Source organism: Daktulosphaira vitifoliae, unplaced genomic scaffold (genome assembly GCF_025091365.1).
Source record: "Daktulosphaira vitifoliae isolate Bord-2020 unplaced genomic scaffold, ASM2509136v1 Scaffold_2, whole genome shotgun sequence".
Classification (NCBI taxonomy): Eukaryota; Metazoa; Arthropoda; class Insecta; order Hemiptera; family Phylloxeridae; genus Daktulosphaira; species Daktulosphaira vitifoliae.
Genome location: NW_026099573.1, coordinates 1,497,189 through 1,518,633, shown reverse-complemented (window position 1 = coordinate 1,518,633; position 21,445 = coordinate 1,497,189). Strand labels below are relative to the sequence as shown.

General features: G+C 25.4%; 3 protein-coding genes across 5 annotated transcripts in view; 2 read left to right on the top strand and 1 right to left on the bottom strand.

Annotated features, from left to right (window-relative positions):
* Positions 1-3,370: 3,370 nt before the first annotated feature.
* Positions 3,371-7,102, top strand: LOC126900080 (uncharacterized). The gene is made up of 7 exons (XM_050675523.1): positions 3,371-3,379; positions 3,613-3,681; positions 3,755-4,061; positions 4,172-4,401; positions 6,215-6,309; positions 6,522-6,780; positions 6,842-7,102. Exons 1-7 carry the CDS (start codon positions 3,371-3,373, stop codon positions 7,010-7,012), a joined length of 1,140 nt encoding a protein of 379 aa, XP_050531480.1. The 3' UTR covers positions 7,013-7,102.
* A 1,786-nt stretch (positions 7,103-8,888) lies between these two features.
* Positions 8,889-13,387, top strand: LOC126899313 (ATP synthase subunit gamma, mitochondrial). The gene is made up of 6 exons (XM_050674097.1): positions 8,889-9,056; positions 9,143-9,326; positions 9,435-9,646; positions 10,409-10,546; positions 11,910-12,130; positions 13,021-13,387. The coding sequence occupies exons 1-6, from the start codon at positions 9,019-9,021 to the stop codon at positions 13,122-13,124; spliced, it is 897 nt and encodes a 298-aa protein (XP_050530054.1). The 5' UTR covers positions 8,889-9,018; the 3' UTR covers positions 13,125-13,387.
* A 5,857-nt stretch (positions 13,388-19,244) lies between these two features.
* LOC126899297 (probable nuclear hormone receptor HR3) overlaps positions 19,245-21,445 on the bottom strand; it is a 29,062-nt gene continuing 26,861 nt past the window's right edge. For all 3 annotated transcript variants that reach the window (XM_050674056.1, XM_050674058.1, XM_050674055.1), the window contains exons 6-9: positions 20,875-21,007; positions 20,418-20,642; positions 20,160-20,355; positions 19,245-20,070 (exon numbers count right to left, since the gene is read on the bottom strand). In XM_050674056.1, coding sequence (XP_050530013.1) covers positions 19,965-20,070; positions 20,160-20,355; positions 20,418-20,642; positions 20,875-21,007 — 660 coding nt within the window. In that variant the 3' untranslated portion in view covers positions 19,245-19,964. The remainder of the gene's footprint in view (positions 20,071-20,159; positions 20,356-20,417; positions 20,643-20,874; positions 21,008-21,445) is intronic.

The window sequence follows — 21,445 nt, the reverse complement described above, 5'->3', positions numbered from 1 at the left end:
ATTTTTTTCTATTTAATAATATTTATTTCAAACTTGCAAGTTGAGTTAAAAGTTATGGTAATAAATTCATTTTTTTTTTATTAAAACTTTCACTTTAAAGAACAAAAAGAAGTAGGTTCAAAATGATTACTTTTAACATATTAAAAATCAATAATAATTTGAAAATAATTAATTATAAAAATTATATAATATATAATTAAAATAATTACTAATCTGGATATAATTAAGGAAATAGGAGTTGATGTTGGGTTGGGTTGGTTACATTTTTAACTTTATAATGCTATAACTCATTGAAAAGTGTACGAATCAACACAATTTTTTTATGAGAAATAATATTTTTTAATAATCCCTTTTTCATTCGACATACTTTATCTTAATCAGGGTATTAATAAGAAACTAGCAGATAATGTAGCTTTTGTAATTATCCACCAATTTCTTAGAATTAAACACTATCTACTGATTTGCATCGAAGCGTTTCTTATGATAGTGATTTTAATCACTGTCAGATTAAATCTATACTGGACCCAACTATGCAACATCCCCACTATGCCGCGACCCCACTGTGCTGGGTTTTTTTTCTTCATTTTTTTGTTGATTAAAATTACGGTTTTTCTATAAGAACACATAGAATTTTAGTTTAAAATAAAAATTTTACTACGTAATTTACCACGAATTTGTCATATAGAAACAATAGGCACTCAATTATTACCAAAAATGGTATAAAACATAACGTAATCTGGTCCTGTAAATTAGTTTGATTCCGTTAAATTTTTTGTTTGTTTTATATTAAATAAATACGACGGTTTCGAGTATTTATGAGTTTTGTACAACAAAATAAAACAAAAAATACGACCTGTTTAGTTTAATTTTCAGTAAAATTGTGTGTCCATTCATTTTAAATAAGAACTTTGTTTAAAATTACGCAGTGTGAATGTCAAATTTATTGGGAGGGGTTATGTAAGATGCATTGCACAGGGGTCTCAAGATTAAAGGCATTTTATGGGTTTCACATTATGACAATATGATGAAATATTATGACATAATTTTTCATAAAATGTACCATACTACATCTCAATTTTTTTTTTCGTGTATTTCTTGACTTATAATACGTTGATCATTGAGTAAATAAATTTGAAAATTATTCTTTTAAATATATTTTCTTAAAAAATTCCCTAAAATTAAAATAATTGGTTTACGTTATGATCAAAATTATATTTTGGAGACCTCAATTTTAGTTTTCATCCTAGTTTAATAATCCAAAATAAAATATGGTATTACAGAAAAGCCGTTGTTTTAATTTACAAAAAAAAAAAAAATGAAAAATATATTCTCTATATCTACACTATACTGGATACTTCACAAACACTTGAATAATAATAAATATAAATTATTATAAAAAACTTAAGGAAGATAAGGGTAATGGCACCAGTTCAAGAAAATTACACAAAAAATCTTATTATAAGTAAAATTATTATATGTAAATTTATTTATGGGGAAAAATTAAATCAATTATTAGTTTAGCAAGTGAGCACAAATGTATGAAAAGTACTAAATACAAATTGCCATTAATTTTTAGATAAACTCCTCAGGCTTATAAAATATGTCCCAATGATATCTTAGGCAGATATCATTATTATAATTAAAAACATTTTAATTTTTAGCTTCGATGCGAAGCTGAAAAGGTATTAATTTTACTATGATGTGTTTTTTTTTTTTTTTATGTCTGTTGCCACTTTTTCTCAGCTCTCACTGGACCGATTTCTTTCAAATGTACGTCAAAAGATCACAAATCGTATCTAGTTGAAGACATTACCCTTAAAAATTGAAAAAAATTCCCTCGTTCCCCGCAAATGGGGGAAATATCCAAAAAAATTACAAATTTAAAAATCGCTAATTTTTGAAATTTTTTCACTTTTTTTTCTCAAATNATCGCTAATTTTCGAAATTTTTTCACTTTTTTTTCTTAAAACTTCCATAACTTTTTGAAAAATCAACAAATCAACATAATTTTTTTTTATACTAAAACCTTAGATATTTACCTTTCATTTGATATCATTTTTTTGAAAATCTATCACTTAACCTGCTCATTGGGGGGGATTTAAAATGGCAACTTTTTTACAAAAATTAATTTTTTCAACTTAATTTTTGAAAATGTTCCGGAAACACTGCGTCCTTCAAACATATATAAAATTAAAACTTATTTTATGTACTATAAAATGAAAAAAAAAAATTTGTCCCGACACTTTTTTTTCTACATTTAAACGGCTGCTGTAGTTAAAAAAACACTATTTTTGTGTTAAAATTTTCGATTTTCGATTTTAAATTTTCAACTTAAAAATGCTATAACTTTTTGAAAAATGTATATATCAGCACAAATTTTTTTTTTCTAGATACATTATAAGTACATCTTTCATTTGACATAATTTTTATTAAAATTGGACAATTTCCTCTTATATAGGAGGCGTTCAAAACTTAAAATATTGTAAAAAACATAGATCTTTTTCAACTGAACTTTTGAAAATGTTCCGGAAATACTGCGTCCTTTAAACATATATCAAATCAAAGGTTATGTTATATACTATCAAATGAAAAAAAAAAATTTGTCCCGACATCTTATCTTCTATGTGCAAATGGCTGTCGAAAATTTAAAAAAAAATGTAATGTTTGCGATAAAAATTACATTTTATCGGGATGTTTTTTGTACTTAAAACTGCCATAACTTTTTCAAAAATGAACAAATAAAAATAATATTTTTTTGTATTGAAACCTTAGATATTTCCCTTTCATTTGATATAATTTTTTTTGAAAATCTAACACTTATTCTGCTCACTGGGAGGATTTAAAATAGTAACTTTTTTACAAAAAATAACTTTTTCAACTTAATTTTTGAAAATGTTCCGGAAATACTGCGTCCTTTAAACATATATAAAATTAAAGCTTATTTTATGTACTACAAAATGAAAAAAAAAAATTTGTCCCGACGATCTATCTTCTATACGCAAATGGCTACCATATTGAAAAATATGCTATTTTTGTATGAAAATTATGGGTTTTGTATTTTATTTTAATAGAAGTTGATGTTGCTTTTGCAATTATCCATCAATTTTTTAAAATTAAACACTATCTACAGATTTGCATCGAAGCGTTTCTTATGATAGTGATTTTAATCACTGACAGATATTATCTATACTGGACCCAACTATGCCACGACCCCACTGTGCTGGGTTTTTTTTACAATTGTTTTTCATTATATGCATAATTATTAACACTTTCATATAAAAATATCTATTTTTGATTATCTATTATTATAGTAGTTTTACAATTAATAGCGTTTCTATAAAATATGTATATTATATATGCATATGCCGATATGTCATATGCATAAATAAATAAATAGTCTCATCACTTTAGATTACATACTGTGCTGGGTTTTTTTTTTGATAATAATTTATAAATTATTATTTATAGCATATTAAAAAATTAACAACTTTATGCATCGATAATAATTTAATTACCGACGTAACAGAATTAGAGTATTTGAGACAGTTAGAAAATCTTGAATTTTTAAATTTAGAAAATAATGAAGTTCTTAAATTTAATATTCATCATCAGATATTAGGTATTGACACAGAATCATCATCAAGCATTGATTCGAAAATTTGCAATGTAGAGAACGGTGTTGTAAGTGTTTAGAGTAAAAAATTTAGTGATGTTTACTATAATCTATTGATATTGTATTCTGAATATGTAATAGAAGTTGAATGTAGCAGAATTACATGCTATACAAACAGCAAAAAAACATGCGGTTAGAAATACCGTGTTGGAACATTTATCTGGAAGACACTTGAGTCAATCAGTCTTAAATTCTCGAGAAGTATGCATAGTTTTACTGGTGGGTCCAACAAAAACAAAAAAAAAGTATTTTCTTGAAAAGATAGCCGAAATTGACCAACGGTTTTATCGAGCTCAAATTCATACCACTAAGAATTCGCCACCAGATCTTGCAAATGGTATTTATAAGACAGTTTCTCCAGATATATTTAATGAGATGACTACAGACGGTAAATTTTTGTTCACTTTTCAGTATTTAGGACATTTTTACGGTTTAAGTAAGTAAAAATTAAATTAAAAATTTATAATTAATTTTTAATCAATATTCAATATTACATAGGTGATGACGAAATCGAAAAATGTGCTAATGAAAATAAAATTTTGATAGGATTCACTAATTTAGAGGGAGCACTTTGTTTGAAAATGAGAGGTTTTAACGTAACATTAATTTTAGTATTGCCAGATAATAAGATTGCTTATGAAGATGCTCTTCGTCTTAGTCTGTGTACTAAGAAACAATATGTTGACAAATTAAAATTACCAATTACTTCTGAATTGTCACATCACATGGTACATAAATCATTTTCTTTAAAATGTATTTTTTGTGACGTATAAATTAGTTATCTATAATTTCCTAGTAACATTGGGCTTCTTTCGAAAGTTCCTGAAAGTTCCTGAAAGTTTCTTTAACGATAAGTTAAGTAAGGGTAGTAAGTAGTAAGATAATAAGTTTCCTAATAACCATCACTGAAAAAATAAATAAAAGAAAACTGAAAATGAAGCTAATTTACGAAACCGTCTTACAAAATGTCTATATAATGATGCTCAAAACATTTTCAAAATATTAAAATTCATAAAAATCAACAAATTACAAAACGTTTTATCAAAAAATCATAACTGTCTAAATACTATTCAAATTGTTATTTTTGACATCTATTTCCTAACGTGTATAAATTATTTTTTATATCAAACCAACCAATTGCAAATGACTACTAAAGAAAAATCTCGTATATAAAATATGTAAACTGAAGTAAAATAGAAAAACAAATCCCAACCAAACCTAATCTTACCAACATATCAAAATTACCCTTTCTTTGACATTTAACAGAGATATATATATAATATATAATAAATATAATATTATATAGCTCTACCAAAGCGATAACAAGTATCTAAACTAATATTTAATCTCGTTTACAGTAATTATAATTTTTAGTAAATTTTAAATTTAAACTACCTGTTTGAGAAAAAATCCAAGTTAAAAAAAAAAAAATGTAGAAAAAGCTTTAAAAATAAAATTTGCATAATTTCGAACAGTTTTTAAAAGTTTGTATTCAGTTACTGATAAAGAAGTTCTGATGTAAACTTATAGCAGTTAGTCGCTTTTTAATAAATCGCAGAAATTTATGTATTGTAAAATTTCCCAAGTCCAAAGCTTTTAAATGTTTCTTCTTAAATTAAAATAAGATCATTTTATTTATTATATATTTTTATTAACTTACAGCGTATTTAATTGAATATATTTTTCAACCATGTTAGTTTAAATGTTATATGTCGCCAGTGGTAGGTTAAAATAATTTTTTTTTTTTTTTACTAGTTAAATATTTTGAACTTAAGTTGTTTCTCAAATAAGTGATTTAAAAGTCGTTTTGGAAAGCAATAAAAAATTGCACATAGTAAACTATATGCTATGATTTATTAGTAATTTTAATAGGGAAATATTATTTTGTACTTTTATATAGTCAATCCAACTATGCAGTCAACAATATCAAAGTGTTCTCTTCTTTTTTATTTATAATATATATATTCAAAATAAAGTGACGAAAAAAAACATTCTTAATATGTAATTTTTCCATTCTTTGGCTTTGTTCCCTCCTCATGAAATAATTATTACCTACACTATAGGTGTAGTCATAAATACTGCCCTTATTTTAAAATTAAATAAAATCAGAACATAAAAGATACATTTTTAGTAATATTTTAAATAATTAAACAAAAGCTTTTTCAAATTATGTATAATTTATTAAAAATGGCTCACTTTATATGAATTCATTGGAATTGAAAGGTTATTTAATAACGGGTACTATATTTAATTTTTGTTGATATTTCTCAATATTTAAAGTATCTAGGGTAACTTCAATGAGTACTGAATCTCCTTAATAAGTGAATAGTATCGATGTTACTTGAAAGTTTAAGTTATAATTTTATTTGTCAGTAAACACGATTATTCTATACCTACTAGAATAATGAGTTAAAAGCTTTTGGTCTATTGACTTTAGAAAAAAAATGTTAAATTTTTAATTTTGGTGTTATTATAAATTTGATTAAAGTACAATAATTGTTTAATGATAGACAGAGTATTAATACAACTTTTTATGTATAGTCTAGTATTTCTAACCAATCAATATTGTCCAAGAGTAATAGTTTACTTACTAAAAAAGAAGATTTGTATAGTACTGATAGTAAAATGTCTTTTAAGTAAGTTTTATACTTTCAAAAAAGTATTAGAGATAAAGTAAACTTATATTATGAAAGTTATATAAAGTTTATTTAATCTTTCAAATAATTATTGATAATAATAATTATTATTATTTTTTAAAATTAGTTTGTGGTGTATAATATATAAAAATAATCAATTGACGGTTTATTATATAATTATTATCTTTTTCATTTATCCAAACTAAATAAAGTTTGGATAATTCAAAATTAGATTCGTTTGTTATCCACCAGTCGTTGATACGAAATGAAAATGAAAATTTATACGATGAGCTTGGCGAATTGGAAAGTTTACCTCAAAGTCTATTTCGATCTGAATATGACTCTAACATTACAGAAGATGATAGTTGGACAAATGACAATTCTTTCTCGGATTTAATCAGCGAATGTCTTGAAAATATCAATATTTGTAATGATTTATTTGAAAAAACAACAGATATATTTCATTCGAGGGTAAATATAAGTTTATTTGCTTTTTATTACGGATAATTAATTTGTTTTATTTACCTTGTAGATTTATAACGATGATAACGAAAAAGCTTTAAATGAAATTTCTACTATTATGAATGACATTCTTTGGAAGTACGAAAATAGTGATGTAACAATTGATCATATACTTAACACTGAATTTATGTCAGAACACATACAAAGACGTACCGACCAACTTTTATCGATGATTCGTTAAAAGAGAAACATATGACAATTTAAACATGTCAACAATTTTTACATTTTTAATTAATTCAATATTAGTCTATTGATTTCGGAAAGCTGAAGAAACACGCAAGAATAGTATAAGATTTGAAGTTTATTAACTCTTTGTCCTGTACTATTAAATAATTTATTTATATCATTATATGAGTCTTATCCTAGATTACACTGTGCGATTTTATGTGAATGATTTAATAAAATTACATTTTTATTTTTAATTTTAATTCAAATTTTTGATTATGTTTGTCAACTATTTTAGTAAGAAATCAAAAATATAAACATAAAAAACAAATTTCATTGAATTTCATTTAGATTTTTAATTATATATAATCATTAAAATGATATTGCTAAACATTTGATTGCTCAAATGTGGGGAAATCCCGAACTAATCGAATACTCCGGAGAATATGAATAATGATAATATTTCAAAATTTAAGTGTCATGAAAAATTTTTGTAAACATCATATGCGTTGAATGGTCAAATGTTTTTTTAGAGTAAAGGGATTTTTTCTTCTCTACAATTTTTTAAAATTAATATTGCATATAATTTTTCTAAAGTTTTGAAGGAGCTAATATACATAGTCCCCTACCCTACTTCTATAGTAAACGTAGACTGAAATTGCAATAAGATTACTACGTTAAGCTAACATTTAGTCAGTGAGTTTTTTTTTGCGTAAATTATGAAAAAATTATGTTTAGTAGATTTTAAAACTCAAATTGAAATAAGTTAAAATATCCACTTTACTGGGGTACTGCATAAAATGATGAATATTTAATTTGTTTAGAAAAATTTCTTTAACTTACTCGAGATGAACATAAAATTATAATATTACAATATAGTATAATTTTTATACTATATATTCAAATTTTTTTTTATTCTGAAATATAACCTATTCACTTTGTTTGGGCTTATTTGACGTCGAAAAATTTAATTTTCATGTATGTAGATAGATTGTAGGGGTGTAATTGAAAACACCTCTACAATAATTCAACCAATAAAAACACTGTGTACTATATTTGTAAACCAATAAAAATTTTTTCCATAATTAAGTTGATATATCTATTGTCTACGAGTATAACATATACAGCAAGGTGATTCATTAAGTATAAGACTCGGATGATATTAAAAAATTTTAATTTTCGACGCCGCTGTACACAGTGGAGTAACTAGCACAAAAATTCAAAGTGTACTAAAATTGTGTAAAGCTTAAAAAGATAAAAATTAACTGATAGAAATTAAAGTGCAGGCTATTGTTAATAATATTAACAATGGCCTATGCTTTAACTTATATAACATATTATGATTCAAGGGTGGATTCAGAATTTTAGTTTAAAAGTAGTAGTTGTAACTACTAGTATTATACTCTAGTCTATGTTTGTTTTATTTTAATTATTATTTAGTATTTAATAAATAGAAACTCGTATCTACAAATACATTATATCAATGTTGTATGTACATATAATTTAAACATACGTTAATCTATTTAAAAAATTATGGTCAATTGGAATAAAACTTTTTGAGAGAGTCAAATTTAAATTCCTCTATCCTAGTTTTATCTAAAGATCATAATTCATGTAAATTTTATAACGGTAAAGGATATAATATTATGTAGAAGCCTACATTAGTGTTGGACCATTTATTTTTTGCTATCTAGATTTTAAATTGAAGTTTACGTAACCTATTATTGAGGTGTAAATAAAGTGGTCTCATAATATGAAAATTGTTGATGAATACTTCTTAATTTAAAAATGGCGGGATAAATTACGATTTACCTCCATAAGTACCTCCACTAAACTTAAAACAGCTGTATAAATTATGCTGTTGACGGCTTTCATGATACTAAAGTGATAAGATGATTTAACTATTTGTACCCTTTATTTGACCCCGCACACTTCTGTAGTCTTTAGGTAATTCCGCTCTTACCGCACTGCTAATTTCTTTTATCTTTTAGTTAGCTTAAAAAGAATATTTTATAATCCAACATGATGATGATTGGTAACTCAGCAAAACTAGTTTGCTTGTAAGTAATTATTTAAAATCCCATGTTGCTACTGTATATAAAGTAATAATATATAGAAATAAAATAATTGTATTTTAATAACACAGGAAGGGCGCTGCTGCCCAACAGCAAAACCGGTCCATGGCCACATTAAAACATATTTCTATGCGCCTTAAGTCTGTTAAAAACATCCAAAAGATAACACAGTCAATGAAAATGGTGTCAGCTGCTAAATATGCTCGAGCAGAACGCGAGTTGCGTCAAGCTCGCCCATACGGTGAAGGTGTTACTGTAAGTTTTGATTCCATATCAAATGTATAATTTGTACTGATCAAATAATCTATATTATAACATAAGTGTAATTTTATACTGCTTTATTTTATTTTTTCCTTACTATAGGCATTCTTTGAAAAATCTGGTGCTACTGAAGTTCCTGAAGGTACTTCTGAAGGCAATAAACTAATTGTAGCAATTACATCAGATCGTGGACTGTGTGGTGCAGTACATACCAATGTATCTAAAGCAATCCGTAATGAATTGGCATTGGAATCTGGAGAAAGTGGCACTAAAGTAGTATGTGTTGGTGATAAATCTCGAGCTCTTTTGCAGAGGTATAATTTTTCTATTATTATTGATTGTTACTATTATAATTAAACATTTTATTATAATTCTAATTAGGGAACAAATAATAAAATAATTATTTATGATACCTGCTCAATTTGTTTTAATAATAATGTTCAATTCAATTATTTTTTTATTTATTATATTGTAACTCTTTTTAATTATTTAATGGTTATTTGATTATTGAATTAGCTAAATTGATTTTCAGTTTTTAGCATGTGCCATACTTAAAAATATGTTTGAAATCTTGAATATTATTATTCAACATAATACTCTTTAAATTTGAAAATATATAGTAAATTTTAATATTCATAGTAACATATTAATTAGTTGCATATTCAGGTGGGTCCAAAATAGCTAATCCCCTTGGGCTTATTAAACCAATAATTTTGATAAAAAATTGACTAAAAAATGTTTTAATTTTAGTATTAGCTCTTCCATTAAAAAAATCTGAGTATGCCACTCATAATAGTAATAAATATTATAAGTATGAAAACATAATTAAATTTGAAATTTGTGAAGTTTAATAATATTCTAAAAATAAAATCTTAGTTGTATATTTGTTTGATATAACTATGTCAATGAAAGTTTTTATTTAAATTATTTGAAAAAAATTCTTTAAAGTTTTTCTTTTTTTTTTTTTATAACACTTAGCTTATTTAATCAAAGTGGCCGACCCCAAGTAGTTGGGATTAAGGCGAGAAAGAAGTAGCTTACTTAATCAAAGTATAAAATGTATTCAAATTTTGTAGATTATATGCTGACAATATTGCTGTTGTTGCAAATGAAGTTGGCCGTAAGCCCCCTACATTTTTGGATGCATCTAAAGTTGCAAATCAACTTCTCTCATTTGAATTCAATACTGGAAAAATTGTCTTCAACAGATTTAAGTAATGTTTTTATTTATCATTATTATATTAAAATATATCTAAAATGAAATGCCAATCGAAAAAAATAAAATGTTTGCCCTTGGTAGTTTCATTTTATAATAAATAATAATAAAAATATTATACACATTTTTCTTTGTATAATTTATTAATAGTAAAATCACATTTTTATCATCAGACAAATTTTTTTATTGTTTGTAGTAAGTTTTCATTTTAGAATAGTTATGCTGCATTCATTAATTATAAATAAAGTTTTTTTTTTATAAAAGTTAACTTAATATATATTAATTTTTATTTAGAAAATTATATAACATAGTTCATAACACCGACACACACAAAAAAAAAAAAGATGTCTGTACTTTTGACCGGAGCCACCTATGGACATGTATTTTGACCAGCTGAATCCGAATTTGAAGTCCGTTTGGCCCAGTCGCCCTCCAGATTTGAGTAAAATACAAAAACCAAAAAAGGCAAAAATTTTGCGGAAAACTGCAGTCACAGCGATGAAAAAATTTTTGTGGACCCGGGTCAAGAATGATTGTTATGTATGTCAATTTACTGAATCTGAATCTGAACTTTAATTAGCATGTTGAGTCGTTAAAATTTGAAAAAATAGCGAAAAAACTAAAAAATTGCAATAAATCATGAAAAATCGAAAAAGATAAAAAAAATTTTTTGGATTCTGATTGAATATGGTTTTAACGTATTTTATTCCACTGAACTTGAATCTAAAGTTTTCTTGAACCATTAACGTTTTAAAATTTTAAAAAAATTGAGAAAATTGCAGTCATAAATATGAGAAAAAATCTACTAAATACGATTGTTAATGACTTGTCAAAGCAGAGAAAGTAGGTCTGTAGGTGTCGTCATCAAGCGATTGCAGCTCTTCAGTAGTGGGAAACTAGAGAGTATACCATTACAAGAAACAATTCCCATCTTTGTAATAAAAGTCCTGATTCATTTTGTTACGTTTGTGGCGAGTTTCTCACAACACAAGGCCTGCTTCCTTACCCTGATCAGATGCCGATACTGGGTTTCCAGTTCCCTGCATTGTAAAGTACTTATCACTTGTACCTGCCATGACGGCACACCGCCGTTAATCCAGGTACTCTGCCAGATGACTCTGTTGCCAACCGTCACAATGTGGTTGCAGGCACAAGAGATCATAATGAATTTTTAATGGATTCCAAATTCAGATTCAGCGGGTCAAAATACATGTCCGTAGGTGGGTCCGGTCAAAAGTGCAGACAACTTTTTTATTTGTGTGCTGGTGTTATGAACTATGTTTTATAATTTTCTAAATAAAAATTAATAGATATTAAGTTAACTATTACAAAAAAAAAACTTTTTTTATTTTATACTAAAGGTCTGTAGTATCTTATCAAACTGAAGAGGTACCATTATTGAGCTCCAAGACTATGTTGGCTGCGCCTAAGTTACAGACTTATGACAGTCTTGATCAAGGTGTTATTGAATCTTACCAAGAATTTACAGTTGCAGCATTACTTTACTATACAATGAAACAATCTGCTTGTAGTGAACAGTCATCTAGAATGACTGCTATGGATAATGCCAGCAAGAATGCTAGTTAGTATAAATATTTAAATTTTTCATTGAAAAACATATAAAAATGCCAACCACATTTTTCTACAAAATTTTTTATAATGATGAAAAAAAAATGTAATGGTGTGTTCACCTAAAATTGATATTCCCACCTCTAACAATAAAAACATAAATAATATGTAAAAACTAATATTATTACAATTTTTTAAGAGTCATTTTAAGTTTTTAACAATGTATTTTTTATGTACAATTTTTATTTTGTTTTATGATTTTTGACTTCTGTGAAAATAATAGTGATATTTTATGGGTTTATGTATATAAGTATGTGCTAAATCAGAATATTTGATAATCAGTTATTGGTCAATATTTGAACTTAACATTCAGTTTTAAAATCGAATTTTAACTAAATAAAACTTTCAACTGTTCAGTGAATCTCGAATGAAATTAATTTTAATCATTCTTACGAAAAAAAATGTTTTATATCATTATACAACAAATTCTTAATGATGTTTACCTAGATTTTTGACAGATTTACAAAGAAATTTTTGATTCGATACGTTTAAATTTTAAGTTTGATTTTTGAACTGAATTGATAACCCCAAGTTTAGGTTTGAAAATCAAACAGTTCAAATACCATTGATAATCATGACAATGAAAATTTGTAGTTACATGATATGATTACAAGTTTTTTGAAATTTATCTTCAGTTATTTTATAAAGTTAAAAATTTATGTCTACAAAAATTTGTTTTTTTATTATCAATTGAGATTTCTTGGACTTGATTTGAATTAAATTTTCAAATAAACCATGTTATATCTATCTAATCAGTGATTAATACTTGTTTTATCAAAGTATTATACAGTTCTTATATATTTATAGTAACAACACTAATTTAAGTGAAATAATTTTTCTTAGGTGAAATGATTGAAAAATTAACTTTAGCTTTCAACCGTACAAGACAAGCTGTCATTACAAGAGAGTTGATTGAAATTATTTCTGGAGCTGCAGCCTTAGAATAATTTGTTGTATTTATTAATACATTGTTTATATAGATAGATGACCCTAAGTAATAGACCTGATGGGCAACAGATGTTATACATTTCATAATAATTTATTTGTATCCACTTTAAAATTCCATTATTATACACTCATATGCCTATACTTCATTAAGTTCTAAACATTTTTGTAAAAACAAGGTTAAATTATAGTCATTAGATGACCGTGTAAATTATTTGTTCATGGTAATCAGTTATATATTAATAAAAAAAAATACAGTTTTCCACTATAGTATTCTTATTATAAAGTTATTACACTATTAAATCTAGATATATTTTTAGTTTTAGAAATTTTCTATTGTAACGTTCATAACTTGAACATTTCTATACTTAATGAAACGTGTTAATTTCAGAAATAATATAGTAGATAAATGACAAAATTCTGAAAATAGTAAAAAATTTTCTGAGCCAAAGGTATTTTAAACTCAAATAGACCAAAATGGTACATAGTTTCATAGGGACTATGATAAAATAAAAAGATATTTTACATTAGATTTTTTTCTAACGATTTTTTATGAAGCTAGTCAATAGATTTCATATAAACTCTTTTAAATAACTTAAAAAGTAATTAACGAAAAAATACCATTTTATTATTCTACAGTGATCTCGAATAATACTCTATTAATAGAGTGATGTATTAAATAATTTGGTTTATATTTGGAACAAGTAGTAAAACAATGAGCTGTTGTTCAAGAAATAAAACTTTAGTATATTTATCTTTTTAAATTGTATTTATCAGGACTAGGAACCGAAATAATATCGGTTTTGACAATTTTTTTTATACCTAGTAAATTAGTTCATCTATAAAGAATTTGTTTTAGAATAATTTAGATAAAGATAAATTCTATAAGGACTAGTGAGACCACCTATGATGTATCTTTCAGAGTGTTGGGCGGTTGACAAGAAGTAGAGCAGAGAATGAGTGTAACAGAGATGAGAATGCTTAAATGGATGAGTGGAGTTACTAGAGAAGATGGGTAAAGGAATGAATATATAAGAGGAAGGTTAGATGTAGCGTCAATCGTAGATAATATGAGAGAAAATAGGCTTAGATGTTTTTGTCGTGTTAAGAGGAGGATAGAGGTAACGAAAGCTGTAAGAACAGTTATGGAAATGAGTTTGAGGAAAAAAGAAGTAGAGGAAGACCAAAAAGAGATGGAGATATGTTATTATTGGATGTGATATGAGAACAGATATGTAGATGATATTGGAAATCGTATCAAGGGAAGTTTAGGATAAAGTTGGCCGACACCAAGTAATTGGGATAGAGGCGAGGAAAAAGAAGAAATAGATATTTTGTATAAATGATTACAGAAACCAAAAATTTTACGAAAGCGCCTTTAAAATCTTAATTGAACTTAAAATTTGACTTCAAATTTTTATGATTTTATGATACTTTCGGTTTCTAAAATTATAAACCTAACAAATTCTTTAAAAAAAATCCGATATAGGTAGGGATCAATTAACTTATTGGATATGATTAAAATTAACGAAAAAATGAAATCATTTTGGTTCCTATTCCTGGTTATTGTGATACAAAAAAATCTTGTATACTCATCTATAATATTATTTTATGTAAAAGTATTAGACTTTTATTGATGATATTTTTACAATATGCTCACGTAATAATGACAAAGCAAGATGTATTCTTTTCTTATTGCCATTAGAAAAATGTATGGATTTGTCTCATTTCACTCAGCATGAAATAATATTATATATTTTATTAAACTTATTCTGTACAGATTATTTTAATAAAATGTATTAAAATTATCACATTTAATTTTTATTATTTTAACAATTTTTGCTTAAAGGAAATATTTGTATGTTTTTTTTTTTTGTGAATATAATATTTTTTGATAGGAATGTTTGAATAGGGATGTTGATGACTATTTACTTACCTGATTGTTCAATAAAAAAAGAAATTAAGTTTTATTACCTTATTTGTTGATTATAGGGGCGTATTTAAGACCAGCACTATCAATATTTTTAAAGTCGATATTTACGAAATATGGCTCTGAAGTACTTTTTTTTTGTTTTTAGCAAACAAATTTTCTTTAGCGTGATTACCAAAGTGATAACAAAATTATGTTACCCCTTAAAATAAGTTTTAATTAAACCCCTGGTTGGCTATTATAATAATTTTAGTAATATTAGACTGAATATAAAATTATGGTAAAAATTAAGTTTGTTAATTTCATAACAAACTCACAATTACTGTTAATGAAAAAGTATGAATTTTAGCTATATCGTATTTTAATTAGTACTCCTTAAATATTGAAGAATAGATAACATATTAGTTTTTAATTTTATTCTTTAAATACGATATAAAATTAAGAAATAGAAAATAATTAAAAATGTTTAATCTTATTTTTATCCATCCTCGACAAGCAAGATTAAAGTATAATGTATTGTCTACTCTTTTGTATTTAATAGTAATTAAAAAAAAAATTTTAACCTAAACAGTTCTTAATTTAAGCGATGTAATATTAATCTGTAATTTCTTTAATCCTTTTCATCGTTTATGGTAAAAAAATACTAACTTATCTTTCTTAAAAAGGAACTCCTTTTTAATGTGATTCTTTAACAAAAAAAAGTTTTTAATTAATATGTGCTTGGACTCATAATTTACCAATAGATTTGTACTATGAATTGGAACCTTTTAAAAAATATGTTTAAGAACCATTTCAGTAGTTACTGACAAAGAAAATAAAGAATCGACAACCTATCACGATAATATTTGACGGTAGAAATATTAATAGCTTAAGATTAATCAGCTGTTTTATGGTATAACTAGAGACTATATGAAAAAATATTAAGTATCAAATATCATAAAATGATGTTAATATCAAATTCATGAGACATGAGTAGTGATGTAACGAAACAATATTCTTGATTGAGTTTTCACGGTAAAGGTAAAATCTACTGCAGATTATTATGGGAGTTACGGTGTTTAAACAAATATATAAATGTTCTTAAATTTCATTAAGAATTCTTAATCAAACTTTAAGATTAATTAAAGTCATGAATATTTATTGAAAATTTATGAAGGGGAAATTATCATCTTTTACTTGGTTGAAAATCTTGTAATAATAAAAATATTACAAATTCTCTAAAAAAATTTGAATCAATAGAAGATTCTGTGGCTTCTCAATGTTTTTGAATATTTATAGTTTCTTACTATTTTTACATGTTTATGATTTCCTCCTATTTTAGGTTCGATGCAAAGCCGAGAAGGCATTAATTTTTATGTGTTTTTTTTAAATATTTTTTTTTGTGTCTGTTACCACTTTTTTTCAGCACTCACCGAACCGATTTCTTTCAACAATACGTCAAAAAATCACAAATTGTATCTAGTCGAAGACATTACCCTCAAAAATTGAAAAAATTTCCCTCGTTTCTCCGTAAATGGAGGAAACCTCTAAAAAATTACAAATTTAAAAATCGCTAATTTTCGACATTTTTTCAATTTTTTTTACTTAAAACTGCCATAACTTTTTAAAAAATGACCAAATCAATATAATTTTTTTTTATAGACGTATGATGTCTTTACCTATCATTTGGTATATTTTTTATGTAAATCTGCCCACAGGAGGGGTTCAAAATGACAACTTTTTTACAAAAAATTAACTTTTTCAACTTAACTTTTGAAAATGTTCCGGAAACTCTGACACTTTTATGTATACTTTATTTGTTTTCATATTGAAAATTAACATCAAAGTTAATAAAAAAATAAGATTTTTGTATAAAAATTCTTTATTATATTTTTAACTTTATAACGCTTTAACTTTTTGAAAAATATATCGATCAATATAATTTTTTTATGATAAATACTATTTGTATACCTCTTTCATTCGATATTCCTTTTCGATCGTTCAAACTTTTTTATAAATAAAACCATTTCCTTTTATAGATTTATATATAATTATTCATACATTACACTTATAAATCATAAAACTTGTAATTAGGATATAAAAAGGAAATAGAAGATTATGTAGCTTTTGGAATAATCCATCAATTTTTTAAAATTAGGCACTCTACAGATTTGCACTTCAGCATTTTATATGATAGTGATTTTAATCACTGTCAGATATCATCATACTTTTTTTATATTTCTATGTCTTCTTGATTTTTTTTTATTTTTATTGCTTCTTAATGTTTAATTTGATGCTAAAAAGTTAAAAATAATAATCCTTCCAAATAAAAGTTTTAGTGTAAATGCAATAGAAAAAATTTCAGTCAAAAAAATTATCTGTGTAATTATTATATATTAGGATCAAATTAGCCGTTAAGTATATACTTGGTAATTTCGATAACATTCTACTATTGTAAATTGGAAAACTTACAATTGTATGATTTATTAACTTTAATTCGAAGTATAATATTTATTTAGTTTCGTTTTTACTTCTATCTGTTTATTAGTCATTTATTGTTTTATAATATTAGTAATGATAAAAAATGTTTAAGAAATTAATGAAATCTTTAAAATACTATTTACATAGTTGAAAATTTTCAATTAAATATGCTTTTTTGATTAAAACATTTTTAAATATGTAACGAAAAAAAAAATGATTTATGAGTAAAAATTTACTTGTTTTAAAACCTATAACCCCCCCTTTTTAAAAATAAATTCAAAGTAATATAAAATTAACCAATACAACAATGAGAAAATTGGGCTTAGGACAGCTTATCCTCTAATTTAAAAAGAGAAGAACTATTTCTAATATTGGATTAAGATTTAATTTAATTACTATATACAAATGAATATTGTGGTAGTTAACAAAATTAAGTTTTATAGCAAGTAAACAATAAATTACATTTGTTCAAGTCGAAGTATTCAGAATTAAAAAATTGATGATTTACAAAAATGAATTATTACATTTTCAAATGAATAGTCGTCGTAATAAGGGAATTAAGATTTTAGTAGGTGTAAATAAAAACAAATTTTAATGTATTCTATAAATCTCTATATAGATATATATATATACGTACATGTTTATATACGTATATATAACTATATTTATCTCGTTAAACAATAATAATAATAATAATAATGATAGTAATAATAATAATAATAATAATAATAATAATAATAATAATAATAATAATAATAATTAATAACAATAATAACACGAAGCACCTTTACTAAAAAAAATTATAATAATATATATATACTATATATATATATAATAATAATAACGAAAAAAATTATAAGTTACTTAATTGGTTATGGAGACGCAGAATACAAGTTTGGTGTTAACAAATGCATAATGTTTTTTATAGTATATAATTTATTTATTCTAAACAAGAAACAAAAGATTTAAAATAATGTGCGTTTTGTGAGTACCGATACCTACAGAATTATTTTGTTTTACAATATCATTAATTGTATATTATTTTTTCCATAATAATTGTATCATTGTACAAAATTAAATATATCTATAATACATTTATATTTACTAAACATATGAAACTACTAAATCTTTTTAAATATTTCATAAAATTTGTAAAACGTCCTTTGACGTCAATATAAAATCCAATCGTATCATAATCGTAAAAAACTATCATTATATAATATATATTTATACGTATAAATATATAATATAAAGGTACTTATGATTTTTTTTATATTTTCGCTCTTTTTCCATATCAATTTTATTCTTTAACCCCACAAATATATAAATTTTTCTAAAAACAATAAAATTTCCTAATTAAAAAAATTATATTATAAGAATAACACATGGCAGCGATATTGCCATGTTTTTTTTTAATAAAATTATTTTACGTTTATAATAGTTCTACTTAATATAAATACTATAATTAAACATACGTATAAAGACAGAGAAAATATATGTTCAACGTACAAAGTGAAGACGTCCGACTGATCACAAACAATTTACACGAAAAGCGCTAAAACAACAATAACAGTAACAACAATGTCAACAATAAGAAAATGACTTTATAAGTTTAATTGCTGGCGAACTGTCATATATGAAGATAGTTTGCCAGAATTGTTAAAGACTCAGTGGATAAAATGTTTGACTAAACTTTCGTGTTGGAACTATTTTACAAAAAAGAAAAAAGATGTGATGGACAACAATAATTATAGTATTTATTAATAAGCAATATGAATATTAAATACTAATTTAAAATACATCAATTAAACGACCAGTTAAACTGTCGGTCTCTAATAAAATAAAATATTTATCATCACCATTTTCATGTTATCCAGCGCTATACATAAAATATTTTGTGGTCATCTTTATGTACAACAAATGTGCATAAAATATCTTTACATTACAAAAAATATAATTGTTAATTAATTTGTAGTACTTGTACAACATCAATTTTAGATCATTGGAGATATTATAGAATTACAATTTATTATCGTGGTACAATAAAGCCAACAAAAACAATTTAATTCATTACAATAAAATATTTTTTAAAATTGCTACATGTTATGTATATCATTCCACTGATTTTGGAACAACTCTTACATCTATACAATAATAACAACAACATTGAAGACCACGCCAAATAGTAAATACATAATTTAGAGTACCCGATCGCACACAAAACACTTCTTTAATCGCTAAAAAGCTAATTTCATGAGTGAGTGTGTATTCAATTATTAATATTAGTTGTGTAAGTGATCATTATATGAATTTAGTGTATTACACTTTATTCTAATATAATATGTTATTTTAATGCGTTTCTATAATAGCCGAGGGCACTATTTGCAAAGTTTATTAATCATTAATTTAAAAGTTGTTTTTAAACCCCTGCAGAGATTTCATCAGTTGATGATCAACTATCCACTGAGAATAGTTCTTTGTGTAATGCCGGGAACTCTAGATGAGGTGCCGCTCTTTTTAATTTGGCCAAAGCTTCCATGTGCAGTTGTCCCAATTGTCTGCAATTATTAGAAACGATATAAAATTAAAATTTTGTTGAAACTTTATTTCTATGAAAATAGGTATAGATTTATATTGAACGATTTACCTGAGTGAAGGAATTTTCTGTATAAGAGCATCGCATACTTGGTTCTGTTGGCTGTTATGCAAATGCTGAGACTGTTGTTCACCAACAGACCCGACATTGTTGTTGTTGGTTCTATGGTCGAGTTCCATGCGAAGGGCTCTCAATATGGCTTGTCTTAGTCGAGAGATTTCCATGATTCCCTTGAGTCCTTGTCGGTCTGTATAAAGAAAATATTTATGATTATTTTGTTTTTAAAAATACTAAATTAATAGTACATACCAGGCGATAATAACACCACGGCCGAGTACAGAGCCAGTTCGGTTTCTGTGAGTTTAAGCGAAGCAACGGCTCTGCTGACCTCAAACGCCAATGTCACCAGACGTGTTTCTATTGGGTCTTGAGTGTAAAAGGCGTCTGCTGGCAGCAGAGAGTCGGCATAGTACACGCAATCTCTGTGCAAATCGTAATGCCTCGACATCCTCAACACGGCCAACTCGAAGCTACCTACATTATTCAAAAACAAAAAAAAAGTTACAGTTTACTAATTCCACAATTTGAAATACGACAAAAGTTAATACGGAATTCGTTTTAAAAAAACTGAAAGTCTAAAGGTAAACAAAAATATTTAAATTGTTCTATTTAAATAAATAAAACGCAAACACATGATAAGTGACACGTTGATACAACTCAAATGATGCGAAACCGTTGAATTGAATATCGTCAGTGTAACGCCTACCTGCTTTTAGCAACACAATCTGATCATCTTGTGACAGTTTCATAAAGCCTGGTACCATCTTTGCGAATTCAATGATCTGCTGAATGACCGCAGTAAGTTTTTGAGCACATTCTAACCATAGCTCTTCGTGTGCCTAATCAAAAAATTTAAGTAAAAAACAAATTTCAAAAATGCAAGATTTCCAAGATTTTTTACGTCCAAGTAGATCATAGAAATACACGGACATGTGAGGCGACCTGCCCTCAGGATTATTGTTGCCTAAAATTAAATTGTCATTTTTTTAATCAGTTGAATTAATCAAAATGATTCTATAATATCTTATCGGGTAATAAACTTTATTAATTCGTGAAATAATTAAACATCATATTCTTCTCGATTTTTTTTTTTTATCATCAAGTTAAAAGTATTAAGTTCTATTTAAATGGTATATAAGTAAAACGTAGCGTTTATACGAAATTAACAACATAATAATATAACTAATAAAAATAATAGATTTTTTAGGATTTGAATTTTACGGCCTACTGGTTTTTGAGTAAAAGTCAGTCGTTGTGATACATCCATAATGTATAAA

What these genes read in the sequence shown, in the direction of transcription:
- LOC126900080 (XM_050675523.1), top strand. An exon ending in CTGAATTGTCACATCACATG is followed by an intron (nt 4,402 to 6,214) that starts GTACATAAATCA and finishes TTTTATGTATAG; the next exon opens with TCTAGTATTTCTAACCAATC. An exon ending in CAGATATATTTCATTCGAGG is followed by an intron (nt 6,781 to 6,841) that starts GTAAATATAAGT and finishes TTTACCTTGTAG; the next exon opens with ATTTATAACGATGATAACGA.
- LOC126899313 (XM_050674097.1), top strand. Translation starts at nt 9,019, where the DNA reads ATGATGATGATTGGTAACTCAGCAAAACTAGTTTGCTT. An exon ending in TCTCGAGCTCTTTTGCAGAG is followed by an intron (nt 9,647 to 10,408) that starts GTATAATTTTTC and finishes CAAATTTTGTAG; the next exon opens with ATTATATGCTGACAATATTG. An exon ending in TAATGCCAGCAAGAATGCTA is followed by an intron (nt 12,131 to 13,020) that starts GTTAGTATAAAT and finishes AATTTTTCTTAG; the next exon opens with GTGAAATGATTGAAAAATTA.